A 22042-nucleotide genomic window follows, 5' to 3' on the forward strand; every position below is an offset into this window, starting at 1 on the left:
GTGCTATGACATTTAAGACAGTGCCCAAAACAAGCTTTCTCTGAAGCTAAGCCTGTCACGTTGGAGGCAACTTGTGAGCCGTGAACATGTCTCTACTTTGCACGAACACACGCGACACAGACCTCGCTCCCACGTGTATATATAAAAGCAGATTCCCACGAAAGCTCACATATCAATATATTTATTATTTATGACTGCTTTGGATTCACTTTCTTATAGCACCAATCGATTTGGACGTTCACATTTAGCACAGGTAGTATATAAATTAAAAATAACGCGCGGCGACATGTACTCCACGAGATATTTTTTTTATCATTACAATATCGTTACTTGTTTTATTTTATTAATATAATATTAAAGTACCAAGGTTCGCTACGACGTTGTAAGTTTTAATTTAAACAATATAAACACATACAGATACACACAGACATAGTAACAATGGTTAGAGCTTTCGTCCAAAAACCTTGTGTAGATCCGACACAGCCTGACAAAGTCGTGGTTAATTGTAACACAAAGTGTTCTGGGCTTTCTTTGACAATTAAGACTTTCAAAAAATAAAGATTTTAAGAGAAAGCTTTCCTTTATATGAGATAAAGATTTTTTTCCTTTTTTATAAAAATCTAAAGTATTATCAATTAACGTGTATTTTTCATAGGATTAATTGCGAGTTTTCGAAAGTATGATTTGAATTTAATAACATACAGTCAAAATCTATTATAACGACATCGAAGGAACTAATCATATTTGGTCGTAAAAACCGATAGTCGTAACAGCCGATGACATTGTTATTAAGTACTTAATATAATGGATTCAGCCGGGCCCTTTGATTTTGTTCAATATAACCGGTATGTTGTTTTAAACGATGTCGACATAAAGCCTTTTGACTGTATATATATTCCGCTATACGACCCTCAAACACCCCTAAATTCGATTGGTGCCAAAGGAAAGTCGAGTCTACTTTTACAAATAAATAAAAGAATCCGTCGCCGTCAAAATAAGTAGATATTCACAAGTGGGAAGAGTGTGAGTGATAAGGAAACAGTAAAATATTAATAAAATAATAATATCAGAGGGATAAATTACTATCCGATGAATTGAGGTTATTAATATTCAAGACATCGAAAGTGTCTGATCTCGTGATATTCACAAGACTCACGTGTTCGTGACTAAGCGTTGTATTCTTACTTGTTCCCGGTCCCATTTGGGTACGCGTTCTGCCGCTGATGGCATTGGACGCCCAAATCTATTCTCGTTAATCTTTCCTTCGATTTGTTTTATTTGCCAGTCATCCTGACTTATCTTTCCTATAGCCCTCATTAGGTCTTTTGGCTTTAACGGTTTGGGTTTAGGTAGAGCCGTCGAGTTTAACTCGGCTGCTAGTTGAGCCACTCTTATACCACTACCGATTGCCTTTATTGGTTCAATTGCTGATTCGTCCTGTAAACCATAAAGAATAATCCAAAAATGTTCCAGTACGAAGCACACATTGTTAGTTTAAAACAATTTCCACTCAATTATGCCATGCTCGTTTTAAATATTAAACACACTCAAAACTGAATTGGAAGATAAACTATAAGAATATTAGAAAGGAGTGAAAAAAAAAATGATTTTCAAGTGGCATTATAAATATAGTTATGATGTCAAGATTTCCATGCAACACACACACACCAATCTCACATAGTGTTGAAGTTGTTTTTCTAGTTTTTTAACTCGTACGTCGAAGTCCGGAGCGTCCGCTCTGTACTGTTGTAGTCCATAATCATGTTCTAAGTCGGTCTGGGATACAGCGGGTAGCGGTTCCAGTGTCAGCAATTGAAGACTTTTCTCCACACGTTCCTTCATCATTTCACGAGCCCCTTTCCTTCTACTGGTGCCTTTAGGTAGCTTTGCTTGATTGTTGTTTCTTGCTATCATATCTGTGATTCTCTGCATTCTAAAGGCCACATTTCCAGAATTACGAGGGGGTGTAGTCCCAGAGGCGTTTTCTTGCGAGACACCTAACAGCAGTTCTGCCATTTTTAGTCGCTTTTCGGCTAATTCAGCGTTTCCTATAGACAAAACTTTTTTGGGTTCGGCACAGTACGAGTCGTTGTTCTTGCCTTCAATAATATTTGCAAATTGTTGCCAGCGCAGATCTCTACACATCTTCTTCCTGTCTTCTCTATGCGTTATAAAAGTATTGTTTTCATCATTCCTATTATCAAATTTCCCTTCAAACAAATCTCTCATATCTTTTATACCGTGACCAATTTCCGAAGAACCGGTTCTAACGCTTACCATCGAATCAGAATTCTTTCTGCGATTAATTATGTCAATGCTAGGAACATCGGGACTTTCATCTGATTGTGAACGCACAAGCTTCTTAATAGGTTTTTTCTCCAAAATATTCGATATTGCACAACGGTTTGTTTCTGATTCATCGAAATACAAAATATCTTGAGGTTTGACACTTTCGGGATCGAGACCCTTAAGGCATCTAGACGATTTTTTTTCATTTATCTTTTCGTTTGCGAAGAATTTCGTCAGGTCTCCTTGAGGGTTAACTTTACTTCTGGAAGATCCTTGAAGTAAATCTGTTATAGCCTCTCTAACCATCTGTGGGTCCGGTGATTCGTCAGGATCTAGGAGCGCTATTATTTGATCGTGAATCTCTTTATGTTTAACGGAATATTCGGAGTCTGATATTGCATCATGTCCTTCCATTAAACGTGCGAGTTTGGTGATATCATTAATATCTAATTTGCCGATTCGTTTCCTAATGAAGTCAGCTGTGTTTGTACTTACCCTATTATCAACTGTTTGTCGTCTGTTCGGATTTATACTAGGAACTGCAACTGCTAAAACAAAAGAATTTTGTATGTAAAGTTAGTATTATTATATTCATAGCAGTCTAACATTAGTAATTTCTTTATTAAAATATTCATATATTTAAACATTAATAGAAAACGTATATTAATTATAACGTATATTTATCTCTGTTTAAACGTTAAAAACTTTTACTGGTAAATGCAAATTTAATAGCGTAGTTTAAAAACTTTAAGCACTGCAGCGTCGGCAGAGCCACATCCAATAGCGAAAGAGTTGCGTGTGAACCGTTATTAAATACGAAATTTCATCTTATTTCAAAGAAATGTCTGTTAGAAAACTTGACAGCTAATAATGATTTTAACGTTAATTTTGGTATCAGATTTGTCATTGGTTATCCTGTGTATACAAGTATAATTCCAAGTGAGTTTATGTTCTTGTCTAAAATTATAATTTCACGACTCTTAGTATTTGAATTCACTATTAGTGATTCCTAATAAATACATGAAAAAAATACATAAAGAAAAGGGGAAAAAGAGACGTTTCAACGCAAACGGCTATTTTATGACTGATCTTTTCGTAATCTCTACAAAGGATAACGCCTTTAATAATTTTTAACCAATTTAAAAAGAGATTCACAACAGTGATTTTTTTTTTAATTTAGTTCACAGATCTGCTAATTATAAGGAGCAGTCAATACTGGAGATATATTCTAATGAATCGCTTCCGGCATTGGGAGTTATAGAATGACCATCAAAAGTCAAACGGATAGGTTCAGGTGAAATCAAAGCGCACTTACTTGTATTTGTTAGAACTGGCATAGGTCTTGGCACAGAAACCATTGATTGGAACTGTAAAAAAAGAATAAATGTTAATTCCTCCTAATCCTCTTCCGACGCGTTTTGTGACTGTGTGACATATTTATTTTATCTAGAGAACTAACGTATAGATGCGCCAAGTGCTGCCTAGTTTAACATAATAAAATACAAATATATAAAAAGAATTATAGTAGAAAATCATACATTTTTTCATTATTTTGTTATTCAATTACAGTGTAAACTCCATATAACGTCCCTTAATTTAACGACTCTAAAGCGTTGAAATCAATTGGGTTGGTTGTTTTAGCTTGTCTTCTTTACAATAATACACTCTACATAGCATTACCTGCTCTCAGTAACGACAACAATTGAGTAAAAAAGTACTTTTAAAGTTGCTAAATTAGTAATATGCATCATGCATACGAACTTTGTAAGAATTTCGTTCTTGTGTTTACAAATAGCGATTGCTTGCACGTGTAGACTGTTGTTGACTATGACTAATAAGTAGGAGTCATGGATTATATATACGTTTATCATATTCTTAGTTGCTCACCAACTTTCAAACTGTAAACATGGCTAGTAAAAGAAAAATCACTGTAAATTGATAATTGATTTTCATATACATAACTACTAACAATAGCCTGAAATAAACTTTTTCTAATTCTGATTTTTCTTATCTCCATTTAACAACAACTCTCTATAATGCCCTCAAATCCACAGTGCCTTTAGTGTCGTTACATAGAGTGTACACTGTACTTCTTTGTAACAAATCGATTCTATAACTAAACAAAAACCGAACCAGACATTATCACGGCTTATGAAAGAATTATTAAAATCGCTCCAGCAATTCTTGATTTAATTCCTAAAAAGTAACATAGTTTTATTTATAATATAGATTTTCAACTAAATATGTAATCGTTGCCTATCAAAGTTAGATATAACAAAGAGAATAAGAGAAAATACATACAAGCGCAAGGATACTGTCTTGGTCTAAGGCGATGCTCGGCACGTAAGCCACTTCACCCTTAAAAGCGACATAGACACCCAACAGGTACCTATAAGGCGTGTCGTCTAAATCGTATTCAAGTTGTAATGGTGGCACTGAAATAATTTTATTACTAAGTTATTAAGTCCGTCACATCCGTGGCTTAGAGGATAGTGACCATCCCCACATTCGAGTTGCGCAAATTTTCATTTGCGTAGTGAAGGCTGCTGAAATTAGTTATAACTGAGAGGTCGTCTTCGGGGGAGAAAAAGGTGGTATTTGAATAATTTGTTGTCTGATCTTTAGGTCACTATTTACGTTTCTACCACGAAATTTTAGGCGCTACAGACTTTTTAGGTATGTATTTATTTCATGAACCTTTTTTCAATTCAATAGGCAAGCCTTCTATGCCTGACACACGACGTCGACTTTTCGTGTGCAAAACAAACCGGTTTCCAATGGTTTGCCCGAAAGTTAAATGCACACATAGAAAGTCCATTGATACACTGCCGGGGATCGAACCTACGACCTTAGAGCTTCCCTTAGAGAGCCCTCTTAAATTTTAACTTTAGACGGAGTTGACCTAGGAGTCAACCATGAGCTTTATGAGATAACACCCAGTTGAGTTGCTGAGGAGTATTCCTAATTTGAATAGCATTTTTTCGTAACATGACCTTTTACAAACAGAAGCTTAATGCAATGGCAAGATTTCTGTCTTCATTCGTTCTCGAAATAATCATAATTTTGTTTGTGGTCTCATAATTTTCTGATTTCATTGTCAAATTTTCTTTCGAAAGATGATGCATAATAATAAATTAAATCTTAAAATTATCTTAATTCTCTTCTTCATAAAGTTATTGTTATAACTTACATAATGATTAAATATTTACATTATTTTTCAGAAAATCCTCGTGTCAAAAAGTAACTCAAAGTCAACCAGAACAAACAAGAAAGGGTTGAACTAAATATTCTTACGTAATACTTGAACGGCCGGACCTCTAGAACGTAAAAATCAATTCCCATTATTTACGTGGAAATATTATGACGCTTGTGAAACAGGGATATATTATTACCGCTCTTTATTTTTTATGATTATTTGGTATAGTTACAATCTAACCTAAAACTATATTTGGGGTAGTTGCGATCTATTTTAGGAAAGTAAAATTAGTTAAAACGAGTATTACATAATAAAAATAGTTTCCGTAAAATAAAGACATACTCGTGTTTTTATTATTATGAAATGTTTTGCAAAATTTCCGAAAAAAATAATTATAGTACACTGTAGTAGTCCTTTAAGACTTTGGGCAAGCAAGATATATGAAACGAACATCTTGCAGAATTTACTGCATATTATAATTAAATTTATAAACAAACAAATACCAAGCACTGCCGGTATCTGAAAATCACATATCATGGGAAATATGCATTTAACGTAGAAATAACACAAATAATTATGAAAATATTAAAAATATTTTTCGTGAAAGTCTTCATTTTTCGTCAGCTTTTGTCCGCCTTATACACCCCGGCATATTAGATCGTTTTAATTGTAGGCCACGGAAGTAGTTAAAAAACCTTACAAGTATTGTATTGTACAAAAATTTAAAAACACTATTAAAAGCGAAACAGCAAATACATCGAAGGTGTAATATTATGAGAATGGATAAAGTATCAATCACAATACAAAAATCTCTTATTTTTGAGAAGTTAATTTTAACGTTATAATGGTAATTTTTTTCACAGCAGTGTGACTTTAACTGTGAGTGGATCGGAAGCGCTAGACAACACCAAGATTGGAAAAAAATTGAGGAGGCCTTTGTTGAAAGACTAGGTATGAACAAAGATCTTGCCGATACATAATAAGCATTAGCGACTAAATATTATACTTGAGGCATATTTACTTTTTATTCAGCATCTAACTTAATCAACATTGAAGGTATTTTAAGTGTGATATTTGGAATAACTATTAACTATAAAAAATCAGTAAAACTTTCTGTATAAGATACATAGTTGCTTCTCATTGTGGAACGAGTGTCGAAGCTGATAAATGTATGTCATTTCGTACACTTAATATTTAATGGCTTTAATTAATAATTCAGTTTTATTTAATTATAATATGAAAACAAAAGGTTTGGAGAAAGTATATTTAAGAGTAATTTTATGCATATTCTCTTTTCTGTTATTATTGTTAAGGTACTGTTGAACAACTTTTATGCTAAAATATGAAATATTTATTTATGTTGTGGCGCTGCTAATTTTAGGTCTAGAACTCATATTTATTTATGTTTCATGATTTTTTTTCAAGTAGGTCATGCCGGTTCCTCACGATAATTTACTTTACCGTACGAGTGTTAAATGCGCAAATAAAGTCTATTGGTGTACAACCGAGTATCGAACCTCAGGGATGAGTCACACGCTAAAGCCTCTAGACCAACATTGTACAAACACCTGTAAATTGACTATAAAAGAATCACGCGTCTCTATGCACTCTTGTACTCATAATATAACGTGCAAAAAACCAATGTGTTAGCCGAGATCTTAAGCTTCCTAACGAAATAATCACAATCAAAATCTTACAGATTTTTTCTTCCAGCAACTGATATATAAGGCTATAGTTCTCTTCGTTGTATTCAGGGAGTAGGTCGTGCCGATACCTCATCACAATATCCCAAAGGGCCTTCGGGCATGTCGCCGATTGCAAGTCCGGATGTCCAGCCCAGTTGAGCATCGCCCTTAACGTTACATTACCTGAAAGTGTTTACGGGTGAAGAAAAAGTTTTGTACAATCAATTATTTACTATGGTAATGAATTACCTGTCTCTCGCTGAGGCATCTCTGCATCCAATGGTATTGGGTGATCGCTTATATAAAGTTTCGAAACGGAATTCGGCGTGACGCATCGAGTATTAAGGTTAGAATACCTGGATATGGGATCTAATGTGTAGGCCGGAATGTTGGGCTGTAAGTTGTTTGCAGTAGTTTGCGCTGTAAAATACTATACGTAAATGTTTTGTAAAAAAAAAAACAATGGCGCTACAACCTTTTGAGGTCTGGGCCTCAGATTTCTGTATCTGTTTCATGATCGTGAATTGAATAGGCAAGTAGGTGATCAGCCTTCTGCGCCTGACACACGACGACTTTTTGGGTCTAAGGCAAGCCGGTTTCCACACGATGTTTTCCTTCACCATTCGAGGTTAAATGCGCACATAGAAAGAAAATCCGTTGGTGCACAGCCCGGGATCGAACCTACGACCTCAGGGATAAGAGTCGCACGCTGAAGCCACTACTAGGCCAACACTGCTCCAACCAAAATGTTTTGTAATATTCTCTAAAAAATAACACCGTGAACGTTACATCGAGACTTAGGCGGCCCATACATCTACAATAATATCTAACAATATAGTTGATTGTAAAATATTATAAGCGTAGGGATAATACTGAAAAATTGCGCAAATATTGAACAAAAGTTTGAGCGAGCTTAAATTTTATTGCGCAATATGTATTTTTTGTACTGTGTAGGGGTTAGTATTGCGCAATATTTAAAATAAAACTAGCATGCCTGCAGCCACAACTTCGTCGTCAGACATGTTTCTCGTATCTCGTATAAAAATATTGTGCAAAATTATTGTAGATGTAAGGGGTTACAGGAAAGTCTTTATCCAGCTTAATTCAATAATTCAGTTATCGATATGGGAAACTTAATATTTTCATTAATTCTGATACCTCATCACAACATCCCAAAGGGCCTTCGGATGCCTTTGTATTATATATAACTAAACTATTTCCTTGGTAATTTTAGTAATAGTTTTTAGCTGGACTAGGACTGTTTTTGTTATTACCTAATATACAAATGACATCGAATGATGAGGATATTTGACCGAAAACACATAATTAAATCAAGTTATTGTGGACCACACTTAAACATTACACAATTAACTATACAAAGTCAAACTTTGGCTGAAAATTTATTTATTATCACTTCGTTACACTTCAGTATTAAAAAATTAAACATAATTAAATCAAAAGGAGGGCAACTGGCGGCCTTATCGCTTTCGAGCGATCTCTTCCAGGCAACCACAATGAGTAAAGAAAAAAAATGTATTAAATTACATAAGATAGGCAAGTAGTGCAAAAATACATGTTATACACATTTATTAGGACAAAACTAAACAGGAACAAAAAAAACAAACTAAACTAAAAAGATGATACATTAAAAATAGAAAGTAAAAAGACACATAAATCACGATAATTTAAGATAAGTCTCACGTCAGTTAGTAGTTAGTAAGAAAGTTCGGGATACGATGTGGACAGGTAATGTTTGTACAGAAGAAATTTAAAGGAAGATAGAGAAGGAGCTAAGCGAATAGGGACGGGAAGTGAATATTGATAGTGTTGTAGTGGTGTGTTGTTTTTTACAAAAACTGTTCTAATATTTGTACTCACGCAGTAATCTGTAAATGCTTTCCCTTTCAGCTATGACAAGCAGCGGATGCTTCTCCGGCCGTTGGCACCACGAGCGTACGGCCCACGAAGCATCCATAGCTGAAAGGAAGCATCTAGCACACCCCGAACCGGTGGGCCAAAACGGCTCCATCAAACTGTCGCCTATCAACTGACATAACAACCGCTTTCCTAAAACCTCGTACACCTAAAAAATAATTTAACTTCAAAAACCCTTCACTGATACCCTTGCGCCAGATATTAGCATCGACTTAGCAATAATTGCACTGAGAAGTGTGTGTGTTTTAGTATGTTATACTAAACGTTGAACATAAATTGAGGAGGGCAACCGGCGCCCTTGTCGCTTTTGAGCGGTCTCTTCCAGGCAACCACTGTTGCAAAAATGTATTAAATTCGATAAGGTAAGCAAGAAGTTTATTATTATTATAATTTATTTCTTGTTTTTAGCAATCTTTAATGATAAGGACAGGAGTCTTATATGTCGAATTGGGTCGACAATTTCGTATTAAGTGACAGGTCGTTGAAGATTTGAATAACTCGTGGGTAGTTGAGGTAGTGTGAGATCATACTCACAACAGTACTCGATGGACCGGAGTGAAGCACCGTCTTGCCTAGCTTCACACCAAGCTTCTTTGAGGCTACCCTTCCAAAACGTCGTTCGAAATGACAACGGCTTTAAGTATAATACTCGAAAACAGTAGTTCTTGGGGTTAAGTTGAACTAAGTCAACCCCGGTCCCAGAGCACCCCACACACTCGAGTTTCGACTTCATACACAAGTTAGTTCCGGTACTGAACGACAACTGCCCGAGAATTACGGCTGCTCAATATTCGTCTCTTTCTAACAAATTATGCTTACTCTACATTACATACAATGTACTTACGATGGAAGCATTTTCCGATGAATAAGACGTTGAGAAGTCGAATATTGCTATATCAGGTTCCGCGCAATGATTCACTGCGAATGTCATGTTAGGAATTTGCCCTTTGGTGGCGGTACGGGCGGCTTCGAGTGCGTAATTCATCAATGCTTCTCTTGATACATTTTCTTTACTTAAAAGAGTTGCTACATTCAAGTAGTCCTGAAAAACGATATAAAGCGTGATTCGCACTGTTTAATTGAAGAAGACTTCTTGTCTTGTTTGGGACTGTTCCCTCCCCCCTATTTATTTGATTTTATTATGTGGTGATTACGTCAACAGTTATTATTTACATTTTAACACATATTACCCACACATCTATATATATATGCTTGAAAACGAAATGCATTTTCAAGGATTCGTATGAAAAATTAATACATTTTTAGAGATTGGTTTACCTTTGCTGATAAGAGGAGAGTGATAAATTGCAGTAAATATGCTTACGTCATGATTGAATACACACAATAATGAGTTAATAGTTATTATATTAATATAAACACTTATATAGTGAGTTCAATCCCTTACAGCACTTAATCATACGGTAAAGGTAAATAATGTGTCCCATATCGGGTTTCAACTATACATTAAATATTAAATTCAACAAATTTAATAACTTACCCTCAATAGTACGCCCTTTTTAATAAGACTACTTTTCTTCGCTGTCATTACAAAATAATGCGTCTCATCTTTATAATAGGTTATATTCTCTAGGTCAATACCCGTAGAACTTTCTATATCTTTAAAAAATTGTTGGGCAAATATATAACTGAGGCCACCAATTTCATTCACCTAAAAATATTAAAATGAAAATGATGAATACACATTGACAATCTTGATGACATGCACTATGAGGCGTACAAGGCAGATCACCTACTTGTTTAGCCTTAAATTTGGTAGTAGTATTTACATAAACAAAGCTTGGATATCGAAATTTATACAAAAAATCTAATATACGATAGATAGACGATATTGGTACTTCCATGAATCAAAAATATCAATCAAGAGCAATAATGAAAAACCTAACAAAATATAGAGAAGTTTCACTTCAAAAAACACTATTTTTATAACTTCAAAACTGTAATACTATAGGAACTCGGTCCTGTAGGTTTGAGAAAACAAACTACGTGAGAACATTAGCGCGAAACAAACCACAATACAGACATTAAGAGAGACCGACAATTGACAGATATTAACAAAGACCCGACAATTGTCAGATATTAGCAAAGACCGAAACTTGACAGCTATTAACAAAGACCGAAACTTGACAGCTATTAACAAAGACCGAAACTTGACAGCTATTAACGAAGACCGATAATTGACAGATATTAACACAGGCCCATAATTGACTGATATTAACACAGGCCGAGACTTGACCGCTATTAACGAAAACTGAAACTTGAGACATATTAATAAAGACCGATCCGATAGTTGACACGGACAAAAAATCTTACCGCAGCCTCCTCCTCAGTATTTCGATTAATGAAATTGACAGTTATGCCTATACACAATTTTGTACGTAATACGTTCTTCTCAAATCCTCGTAGCGAGTTACGTCGCCCATCAGCACCAATTAGCACGTCAAATTCGTATTGTGATACAGGGTGTTCCCTTGGTTGTAATAACGCCCGCCATCCTGTAACTGTAAAAAAAAATTGGTGAAATCCAGAAATATATATTTATGAGACAGTAGGCAAACGGGCCGAGATATTATTCTGAATAAAGTGCTAAAAAACGTGCCACCCATGGACACCTGCAATTCCGGGGTGAAAATGAGAGTACGGTTTTGAAGGCCCGTAAGTCGTTTCGACATATAATATCTAATTATAGATATATATTAATAAACGACACACACTTCAAAGCTTGAATAAATGCTAATAGTGCCTAACACATAATTGGTGGCTTATAGAGAATCAAGCGCACCGGAAGTTCACTTAGATCTTAATAAAATTTGTATTGCTCTATTGTGACTAGATTTTAATTAATATACGGTAAAATTATGATATTTACTTTCATCGTCCTCGCTTATTTCTGGCTCCACAAGGTCATCGAAGGCAATGCATTGGTGTACTTCAACCCCTAACAGCAGTGCCATCTAAAATTTATTAACAAAAACTTTACATTACTGACGACGAGTCACGCAAGTCTCCATACTGAGAGTTAGGAATGGAAAGTCTTAAAAAACTCGCTATTCCTATCGATATAAAGACACATTATATAAAATGCTAGATCTTAATGGCGCTGAATTTTTGCAATATACATACCTTTAGTAAAATAAATTGTAGACGTCTTATGCTAATGTGATTGATAGAACCGGCGCAAAATTTTCCGTAAAACGTTTTAGCGCCAAGGTTGTTTAGATCTTGTATCACAAACGGCCATAAATGGATTACGTTATTTCTAGAAAACTCATCCCTTTTCTCTATCAGCACCTGTGTTTGAATATTTATTATTAGTTTTTGGTTATTTTTCATCAGTTCAGATTTATTGTTAGGAAGCGCGTTGTTAAATATAATTAAAATTAATTAAATTTTTAATGTCATGTGTTCCACGTATGTTTAAACTTATGTCCTTCGAGTTCTCTCACATTATAGATAACTAAAAACACACTTCAAACAAAAGAACACAGTACATCTGTCACTTCTGGGAAAATAATGTAATTGCCATAGCGTAGCTACAATAACGCCTTTATTAAGAAAAACACTTTTTGAACGGATTGAAGCTATGTATTATTATTAAAAACTTATAATTATTTATATAATTTTAATTTTTTCCGACGTTTCACGTGCTTTTCAGCGTGCGTGGTCACGGTGACTGACTCCTTCCTTTATGACAATCCATATTTGCGGACTTGTATCCCATTTCGATAAATTAGGAGAGTAAGTGTGTTATCAACATATTGATTACTTCCAGTCTGGTAACTTCACAGCCATTGTAAAATTAAAATCAAGCAAAATCCTGTCAAACAAAACCTAGAGATAACTGCCGCTTAACGACATATTCTAAAATTTCATTTATTGATGAGAAATTTCGGCTTGAGCTTGTTTTAAAATTTGATTGCCCTTTTATAAATATTGATTTTAGAATCGTCATTTAAAGTAACTAGGTAAAATACCTTGTGCAAATCATAAATCTTTAAGGTGGGTAAGAAGGTAGTTGTTGTGAGAAGAATTTAAACACTACGGAAGTTATTCGAGTCATAACTAGCTGCCTTAGCGGTATTAAGATTCTTTGACTAATATGGTAATTGGAATATATATGCGTTTACTGAGTAAGCGGGATATTATTCATGTAACAGTCGTTCAACTTCACTATTTCATGGATCAGTTATCATTATTTTTTTTACTAGCATTCAAATAGTTTCGTTTTGATAAACCATGTATGTATTACTTTCTGTAAACTCGCGTTGAAATTCCAAATGGGATTTTTTTAATACAATTTTTTTAGTTGCATTATGCATATAAAACTCGTCCTGTAGCGGAAATCATTTATTATATTTTTTTGCTTCGGGAAAGATGTACGTTGTTTTCCGATTAACATCCTTCAATTGTGTAGGCATGCAAGTGGCACATACAAAACCACTTAATAATATTTCACGACTGATGATAAATTTTGTTGTTAAAGAGATTTCATTTCATAGGTGTCCGAGATTTAATGTTTAAATTTTTTTTGGTGTTTATTGGTATGAGGTCTTATCGTGCATTATAATGGAATTTAAAGATAAAATTTAGGGTAAAATATGTGCTTTGACTTTTAATTTCTATATTACTGAACTATTGAATTTGAATATCAATATAGTTTTAACGTAATCTATAAAAAAAATAACTCAAATTTGATGACGGCTACTACGGCAGTACCCTTATTGCAGGTATTTCCACTATTTGTATTATTTAAAGTAATCTGTAATGAATTTCAATAAACGGTTAATATCACGCACTAGTAAATATTTAAGTAACTACTAGTCCTCAACGTATCAGTACGGGCACTCTGTAAGTTTTAATAGCGAAAGCGGCAGCGATCCCGAAGTGTTTGCAATTGATATAGTTCTATCAATATCCGTAGCGCGTATAAACAAAACACAACATTGAAGTGAGTTACAGAGTACTAATGCACGTTGACGTTGAAGTCGAACCATCTTTATACGTTTTTAAATATTAGTTAACGAACCACTACAGTGCATAAACGACATTATCGCTTAAACACTGAGTTTTGATGGTTAATGGCTGTGGTAGAGAAAAACCTAAATTTAAGCAACTCCTTAATTTATATAATCTGTGGGTTACTCACCACTTTCGCTCCTAGTAACTGACATTCTATTGCCATTTTAAGACCAGCCGGACCCGCACCAATTATTAGAACACGCGTTTTTGAACATGCTTTGCCCTTTTGATATTCTTTATGGTTCGCTCTTTCATCAAATTTCGCGAACAGCGCTTGGGCTTTCCAATTATTGCTCAATATGGCCTGGAAATAATTGATGACATTTTAACTTGATTAAATGTTTATATTGACGAGAAATCTGTCACAAAAATCTACCATAGCTGTCATTTGGAATACATTAAAATCGCCATAGGCTAAAAACAAAATAGATATACGTTCGCATCTTGCAATAATTTCTATTGAAGCATCATCATCATGCCATGTTCATGACAAGTAGTGACAAATCTGAATAATTTCTAAACATATCCTGCGAATACATAGTATCATATGGCTCAATGGTAAGCGCGCATTGAGCCCGTCTGAAATGTTTGATTTTCAGCAAATCATTTTCCAGTGGTTGGTAATTTAAAAAAAAACAGGTCATCTGGTCATAAAATTATTAGTAAGCCAGACATTTGCGAGCAAGTATAATGGAAAATATTTTTTGTACAAATTAATATCTAAAGAAATATCAAGTCATGAATAAAAATACACGACAATAATACAAGTATTAATGAGATATATACATTATCATTGATTTTTTGCAACGTGTATATCGATAACACAAGTTATCTTTTAAATTATTTGTGACCGATAGATAATTTAATATTTTTAACAGTCACCTATTTATCGTTACTATAACGTTACGCTTATAATCAATTTCAGATCCTAACATCTTAGAATTTTGCGAATTTTGTAATTAAATTATTTGATATTTAAAGAGAAAACGTCACATATCTTCCATATAAAACAAATGATAACAAACCAGTTTTACGATAAGACTAAAAACATTCTCTGAAAAACATCACCAAGCTAACCTAAAATTTAATGATGAAGCGTCAAATCTCTTGTCAAGTGTACATACTTGCTAAAAGCTAGAGTTCAGCATAAATTGATCAACAGACCTTGCAAACCGACATTTGAGACAAATATCTTCAAGTTTTAACACAAACAACGTTTCATCAACACAATGACGGTTCCGAAAAGTGGTAATCAACTTAAAAAATTGCGTTGTGCATATAAACACTAAGCATACAACGAGAATGTCAAATAAAATAAATACATATAAAATGTTGTATTCGCCTTACTGACCTATTGAAACCTTCGTACACTATGCAATATAACATTTTTTACTAACCTTAAGCTTCGGGTAAAAATCATTTAATCTATTAGGCTTCAATCTGAGTACGTCACACAGCAGTGTATACGACGACAGAATTTCTTTCATACTCTGGGTAGTGCAAAAATAATCAAACAATTGCCCAGCCAAATGCCGTTCCCTGGTCGAGTACTCAACTTCCATCGCCATTTTTATCTATAAAAAAGGAACATGTATTGTAATATATTAAAACTAGGAACTAATTTACTTAATCTGATAAATATTATTTCTTATTATTGACTCAAGAATATAACAAATACGATATACACTTACAGAGCCGTTTAACATTTACTACGAAGATATTATTTGGCGGCTCCTCGTAGTATTTGTATGCTGTAAAAATAATATACTACAGTTTAGTCTAATAGAAGATTATATACATATTTTTAAATTTGTAACAATCTCTATTGGTGATTTAGCCAACCAATTTATTAATAAATACGCTTTAGGTTTCCTGTCCGAGAAAAACTTGTAGAGAACGCATAGAGCGTTACTCACCTGACGTTAAGTGACCAACAGACTCGCAAGTGTGTGCTTATACAGAACTAAAATATATAAATTTTAATATTTTTTTCCCTGTGGAGCAGTGTTGGCCTAGTGGCTTCAGCGTACCACTCATATCACTGGGGTCAAGATTCGATTCTAGACTGTGCAAGCTCGTAGGTGAAGGAAAATATCGAGAGTAAACCTTAGACACAAAAATTCGATGGCGTCTATCAGGCACAAGGATTGATCACCTACACGCCTATTAGAAAAAAAACCAAATGATTACGGCACAATTGCACACATCTGAGGCCCAGACCTAAAAAGATTGATCACTGGATATTTTTCTGGATCACGATCACACACGGATTAAAAATTACGCACGAAAAATATACGAGTCAAACTTGTGTTGTTCTTTTAGGTTATTTAAAGTCGTTTTAAAAATTAATATCATATTAAATAAAATTATTTCACAACAATTGAACAGTTGGTGAAAGTTGTGGATGAGGTAATTATTATAACTGCAATAGTGGCAATTCATTTTAGTGAAAGCATTAGAAAATTTTGTTAATAAGATGTATGTTATATGAGTTCAACAAACCAAAACGTCAATAAATTACGGGACTTAAAACAGTGAACTTAAATCAGAATATCTTCGTGGTACTTATGATATTTGAAAAAACTTAGTTGTTTAATCTGTTTATACTATGTATAGTTCATTACATTTATCTACACTAATAGTCTATATATATTATATACACTATATTAGTTTGAGAGGATGTAGGGGAAATTCTCTGAAACTACTGAACCGAAAACTCTTTTACCAACCACGTTATTTTTGAGTTTCTCCTGTGAGTGAGACTATGTGTTAATCCGAAACATGAAAAAATAAATGTGGTAGTCTGATATGTAACGTCGCGAAGGCTGCCGTAACAATAAGAATGATATCATATTGAGTTCGAGATAAAAGTTGGGAAAAATACTGTACGTTATTTATTGCGGGTTTCACCAAAATATAGAATGATTGATAAGAAAGGTTTACATAATTTTCTAAGGTTTACAAGTCACCCTTTCCCTTACCAAGCCGGGCCAGCTCGCTAATATACAATAAAACGAAGTACGTAAAGAAGTCTAAACCGTTTACGACATCGTTAAGAACATACCGGTTATATTTACCAAAATCTAAGGTCCCGGCCGAATTATATTCTGTTACGACTATCGGTTTTTACGACCAAATATCCCCTTCGATGTCATTATACCAAATTTTGATTGTGGGAACTTTTCACTTGTTTACAAATTACATGCATATTACTCATAAAACACCAACAGCATCTAATTCACATAAATTTATTAGATTGCAACACAAAGGCAGTTTCGATGCCCGATACACAATTAAAAATAAAATTCTTCAATAACTCGGATAGACGAAAAAGTCGAACAATTGTTGGTCGCAGGGATAATGGAACGATGTGTTGTGTATGAATGGGTGCCCACTTCCTTTTATTGCATTTTAATAATATTTTTTCACGTACATTAATGTCACATCAATTATGGCTATAACGGCAAATGCTTTGGTGTGCAAGTGCAGTATTTTTTAATTTTAAATAATTAATTGTAGCGACGAGACAAAAACACTGAGAATAGGAGAGAGAATCAGTAAAATTTCTTGGAATTACAGTTAGTTTTTTGAAGCAAATTAAATATAGTGTTTAAAGCACAAATTTATTTCCAGTGTGCTTAAGTGTTTGAAACGTTGTTAGCATTAATAACATCACTTGAGGCATCTGAAGTTACGCTCGGCCACGTAGATGCGGTGTTAAGCAAACGGCAGGAGGAAGGAGATATGGAAGCTGATTACATAGCTCATCTAATAGAACTGAGTTCTGGCTGTAATTTAAATAATTCATGAAAAATACAAATGGGTCACATTGAAGGAATTTGAAAGAAGAATAAATTGTTTCTAAATAAAAGATGTTCTGATTTATTTAAATTGTGATATAAATTATGGATTAAATTGTATACCACCATCATTTGTTACTCTCATTATTCATGCTATACCTGGTATAGATATAGGAACAACTTTGTTTATAATAAATAATTAAACTGGGAAAATGATTACCTCAAATAGTGCATTTGGTTGCAACCTATTAAATTAAGTCTTAGAAGATGGACATAAGATTCAGTAGTGTTAATGGGTGTGGGAGTTGAGGGAGAGGTGAGTGTTAGTCGAAGTAAGTTTTGGTTTAATATTTCTTCAAATATAAACTTAGTTTTTAAGGTTTTCTACCTGACTAACAATAATATAAAAGTATTCTGATGTTTTAAAAGAAGGATTTGGTACACAAAGGTACACATATAACAAAACACATACATAAAGGTCACACAATTACTATTGATCTTAAAGATACTAAACTCTAAATTACTTAAGGCTTATTCAGATCCTTTTGCTATAAAGGTTGGAGTTAGAAGGTTGAAAAGGAGATCAACCTATCTCTAGTTAGTTAATGAAAGGCCAATATGCTGCACCAGTTGTACCCACAGTGAAATCGCAAGAAATATGATGGTGTGGTAACTATAGGAGTACTATCAATGAGAGAACACAGTCAATGTACAGAAAGTATGGTGCAAGACCTAACTGGTTACGATAAGAGGTCCTTTTAATTACTTTAGAAAGATTTCAGAAAAAAAATTAGGCTACAGAGAGACGACATAGGAAACAAACCAAGGGCCGAGATATTCGACAGTCCTTATATAGACACCATAAATACAAACATTAAGAAAATCAAGGATATAATTGTAAAGGTTTGACAATTTTGTCTCATATAAATAATTTTTATTGTGGGAATTCAAATTCTGAGAAAATAAACACAAAATTTACACTTGATGCCATGTTACATATTCATATAGATATTTAAAAAATTGCTTGCATGGATGTTTTTACTCTACCTTGACATGGCTATTCTCATCTTTAAATTGTGATTATATAAGTTATTATATTCACCTCATAAGAAAAAACAAAATACTTCTCTATAGCAATCAATAAATTTAGATAATAATAAAATCTTAATACATATCACAATTTTACCTTATGATTCACCTAATAAATCTTTGTAATTGATAGACACAGACTGCAAAGCAACTAGTTATCTTTATTAAAGATGCAAATTTCTAAATGGTAATGCTTGTTTTTTTATTCACATTATAATGAAAACTTTTCTAATTAATTTAATTAATCTTCAACATTAATAAATAACATGTCGAACTAAAATTGTATTTTAGTAGTCACTAAAACCATATTCGAACAAATTTTATTTTTTAAAGTACAATTGTTTATTGTTTTTGTTACGATTTTGTGCGCAAAATCATTCAAAGATAACATCCAATTAGTGACCTCTTAGAAATGTTTTTAAACAAATGAGAAATTCTGCTAAACTTAGAGCGTTTGGTAATTTGTATACTTTTATATCACACAGGTAACGAACTAAGAAGTTGAGAACAGTGGGTGAATGACTGTTTTATTAATAGACCATGTACTTTCATCAACTGCCTAGATGTATTAAATCTTTGTTCTTGGAAAATATGAAATAAAACAAAACACATAGTCTCATTACTTAATCCCTCTTTTTAATTAGGTGGGGTCCAATACAAGACAATACCGTTATTTAAGAAAATATAATATTCTAGTATTATATTTTACATCGTTGATAAATGATATAAATAACACATAATTTTAAATTTACTTGGAAATATGTACTCACGTTTCGTTCAAACTAAAAATGTCAACATTACCTCCTTTAAACACTACAACACTTAATATAAAATTTCTAGGTACGCCATTTGCAAAGCAGTTTGCGCCCAGCCTGCAGTTCTTTACTTTTTTTATAAATACATTGTATAACCATGGACACAAGAACGGAGTCTGAGTAATAGAGTAAAAAAATTGACTTATGAGAACATAAACTATAAAGTACACGGTCTGTGTTCCTAGTAATAAAATAACATATATCTTACTTTAAGATGTAATAATATGTTTATGTACATATTTTGTTTAACTAGCTTATCCCTTTGTTTTCTTTTAATGTATTTGATTATTTTTTCTCGCGTGTAGTTTCCCAACCATTTACTTGAAACTGGCATAAAGTCAAAACTATTTCCATAATATCTTATTAAATAAAAAAACTTCTAAATTACGTAATATATTTATTCTACTAAGCTAACATTAAACTAAAACAGTGGTAACATTCAAAATCTTATTGTCAAATATGTCAATTATATAGAAAAATTGGTTGACTGCTCTTAAAACTCGATTTAACTTTGACATTGACTTGACGTTCTAGAAACGACTTAATTATTATACTCGAAAAGTTATTATTTTCCGTTACAACGTAAAGCTAACTTACAAAAATCAATATTTGAATTCCAAATCTTAATTATAAAAAAAATGTAATATGATGTACAAATTTCCTTTTGACAATATATATTTATACATGATCTGCAATACCAAAAACGTAATCGGGGAAATAATTTAATAGAATTGTCTGCAATACAAATATACAGTTATATTGTCTTAATATTTTATCTTAATAAAGTTGTGGGATAAAGAAAAATATGCGTGAATAAAATATAATGTGGGATAAAATATAGAATTTTAGATAAACTTATCTTACTAACTAACTAACTTACTTAACTTAAGGGCTACATTTTTTTGGTGCTAACTCGTTGCAAATAAATCTGAATAAAACCCTTAAAGCAAGAAACTCCACTAGAAACACGACTTTTATCATATTTATAGCAATGTAGAATCATACATATGTGCCCTCACTTAGCCGTGCCTCTTTATTAGGTTTCACCGATTCACAAAACATAGTAGCTGTCTTTTGGTGTTAATGGGCCACAACAGGGCAAGACTGCCTTAAGTGTTTTTGTCTAAACTCTCAAGGCTGAAGGCTTAAGTTTGCAAAATATTCGTAAATATAATATGTCAACATTATGAACAAGAATGGAATGGAATAGATAGTACATCTATGATTATTGGATGACAGACACACAGACAAAAGTAATATGTCAATAGCACATTATCGAAAATGTAGAGCACTGATAAGTTAAAAATAAGTTTAATATATATAATATATATATATATATAATTCTTGAAATTTAACGTTGAAATCGATGGTATTTGACATTTGTGTCCCGTTACCGTTCTGCGTCAACGTAGTTTGCGTATTTGCTCATAGATGGCGGTATTCAACAGGCAAAAAATAAGACCAAATAAACATTCAAGATTTTTTTATTATCGTATATAGATGCTTTAATTTATATTAAATACAATAAAATCACAATCTAAATATAATAAAATGCACATGTCTATTAATGGAGGAGGTCGTGCATTACCTTAAAATGTCCTTTGTTTGTGAAAGCGCTTGGTGTGGTCGACGTTAAATAAAGAGCTAATATATAAACAGATGGCAGTATCTGGTCCGATAACATTCATACTTAAAAGTCTTGTTATTAAGAGTAATCATCTAAAATATAATTTTCTGATATGTCGTGTTAGGTGAAATAAGTCCTTAGGTATTATATAGGATTATTATTGGACAGTACGAAGATCTTGCCAAATAACTCGAATCGCGGGCGGAGCTGCAAGCCACTACTAGCGTATAAATAATTTAATATGAGAATCGAGCAAATGTTTACAATGAGTATCGTTAATTAGATTAAATTACCTAATTATAAACGTAATGCTTAGCTAATAATTCCAGTGACTATAATTACGAAAAAATTATATTTATTTACATAGGTACACTATATACAGGGCCCAAATTTAGGTTTAAATTTTTTAACCGTAGTAGCACTCGTAACTGTTCTAAGGTATAATATTATAAATATGTAAACTTTGTGAGGTTGTAGTAGGTAATGTCTGGATCTACTGAACTGCCTGCTTCCACGAAATTTTCTCGAAAATTAATATTAAAAATACTTTTTCGTGGTAGTCTGATTTG

The 22042-nt window shown here is 33.2% G+C and overlaps 1 protein-coding gene across 18 annotated transcripts in view; it reads right to left on the reverse strand.

The window, feature by feature from the left end:
- LOC123718999 (F-actin-monooxygenase Mical) overlaps positions 1–19939 on the reverse strand; it is a 37517-nt gene extending 17578 nt beyond the window's left edge. For 9 of the 18 annotated variants that reach the window (XM_045676050.1, XM_045676047.1, XM_045676042.1 and 6 more), the window contains exons 1-16: positions 19802–19934; positions 15834–15893; positions 15540–15716; positions 14270–14446; positions 12247–12414; positions 11993–12077; positions 11437–11624; positions 10604–10774; positions 9950–10147; positions 9049–9253; positions 7420–7590; positions 7183–7353; positions 4591–4724; positions 3605–3656; positions 1678–2837; positions 1186–1437 (exon numbers count right to left, since the gene is read on the reverse strand). In XM_045676050.1, coding sequence (XP_045532006.1) covers positions 1186–1437; positions 1678–2837; positions 3605–3656; positions 4591–4724; positions 7183–7353; positions 7420–7590; positions 9049–9253; positions 9950–10147; positions 10604–10774; positions 11437–11624; positions 11993–12077; positions 12247–12414; positions 14270–14446; positions 15540–15716; positions 15834–15848 — 3324 coding nt within the window. In that variant the 5' untranslated portion in view covers positions 15849–15893; positions 19802–19934. Of the gene's footprint in view, positions 1–1185; positions 1438–1677; positions 2838–3604; positions 3657–4590; positions 4725–7182; positions 7354–7419; positions 7591–9048; positions 9254–9949; positions 10148–10603; positions 10775–11436; positions 11625–11992; positions 12078–12246; positions 12415–14269; positions 14447–15539; positions 15717–15833; positions 15894–19801 lie in introns of all 18 variants that reach the window. The other 9 variants (XM_045676037.1, XM_045676053.1, XM_045676039.1 and 6 more) reach the window with 9 other exon arrangements.
- Between the last annotated feature and the right edge of the window lie 2103 nt (positions 19940–22042).

This window comes from Pieris brassicae, chromosome Z (genome assembly GCF_905147105.1).
Source record: "Pieris brassicae chromosome Z, ilPieBrab1.1, whole genome shotgun sequence".
Lineage (NCBI taxonomy): Eukaryota > Metazoa > Arthropoda > Insecta > Lepidoptera > Pieridae > Pieris > Pieris brassicae.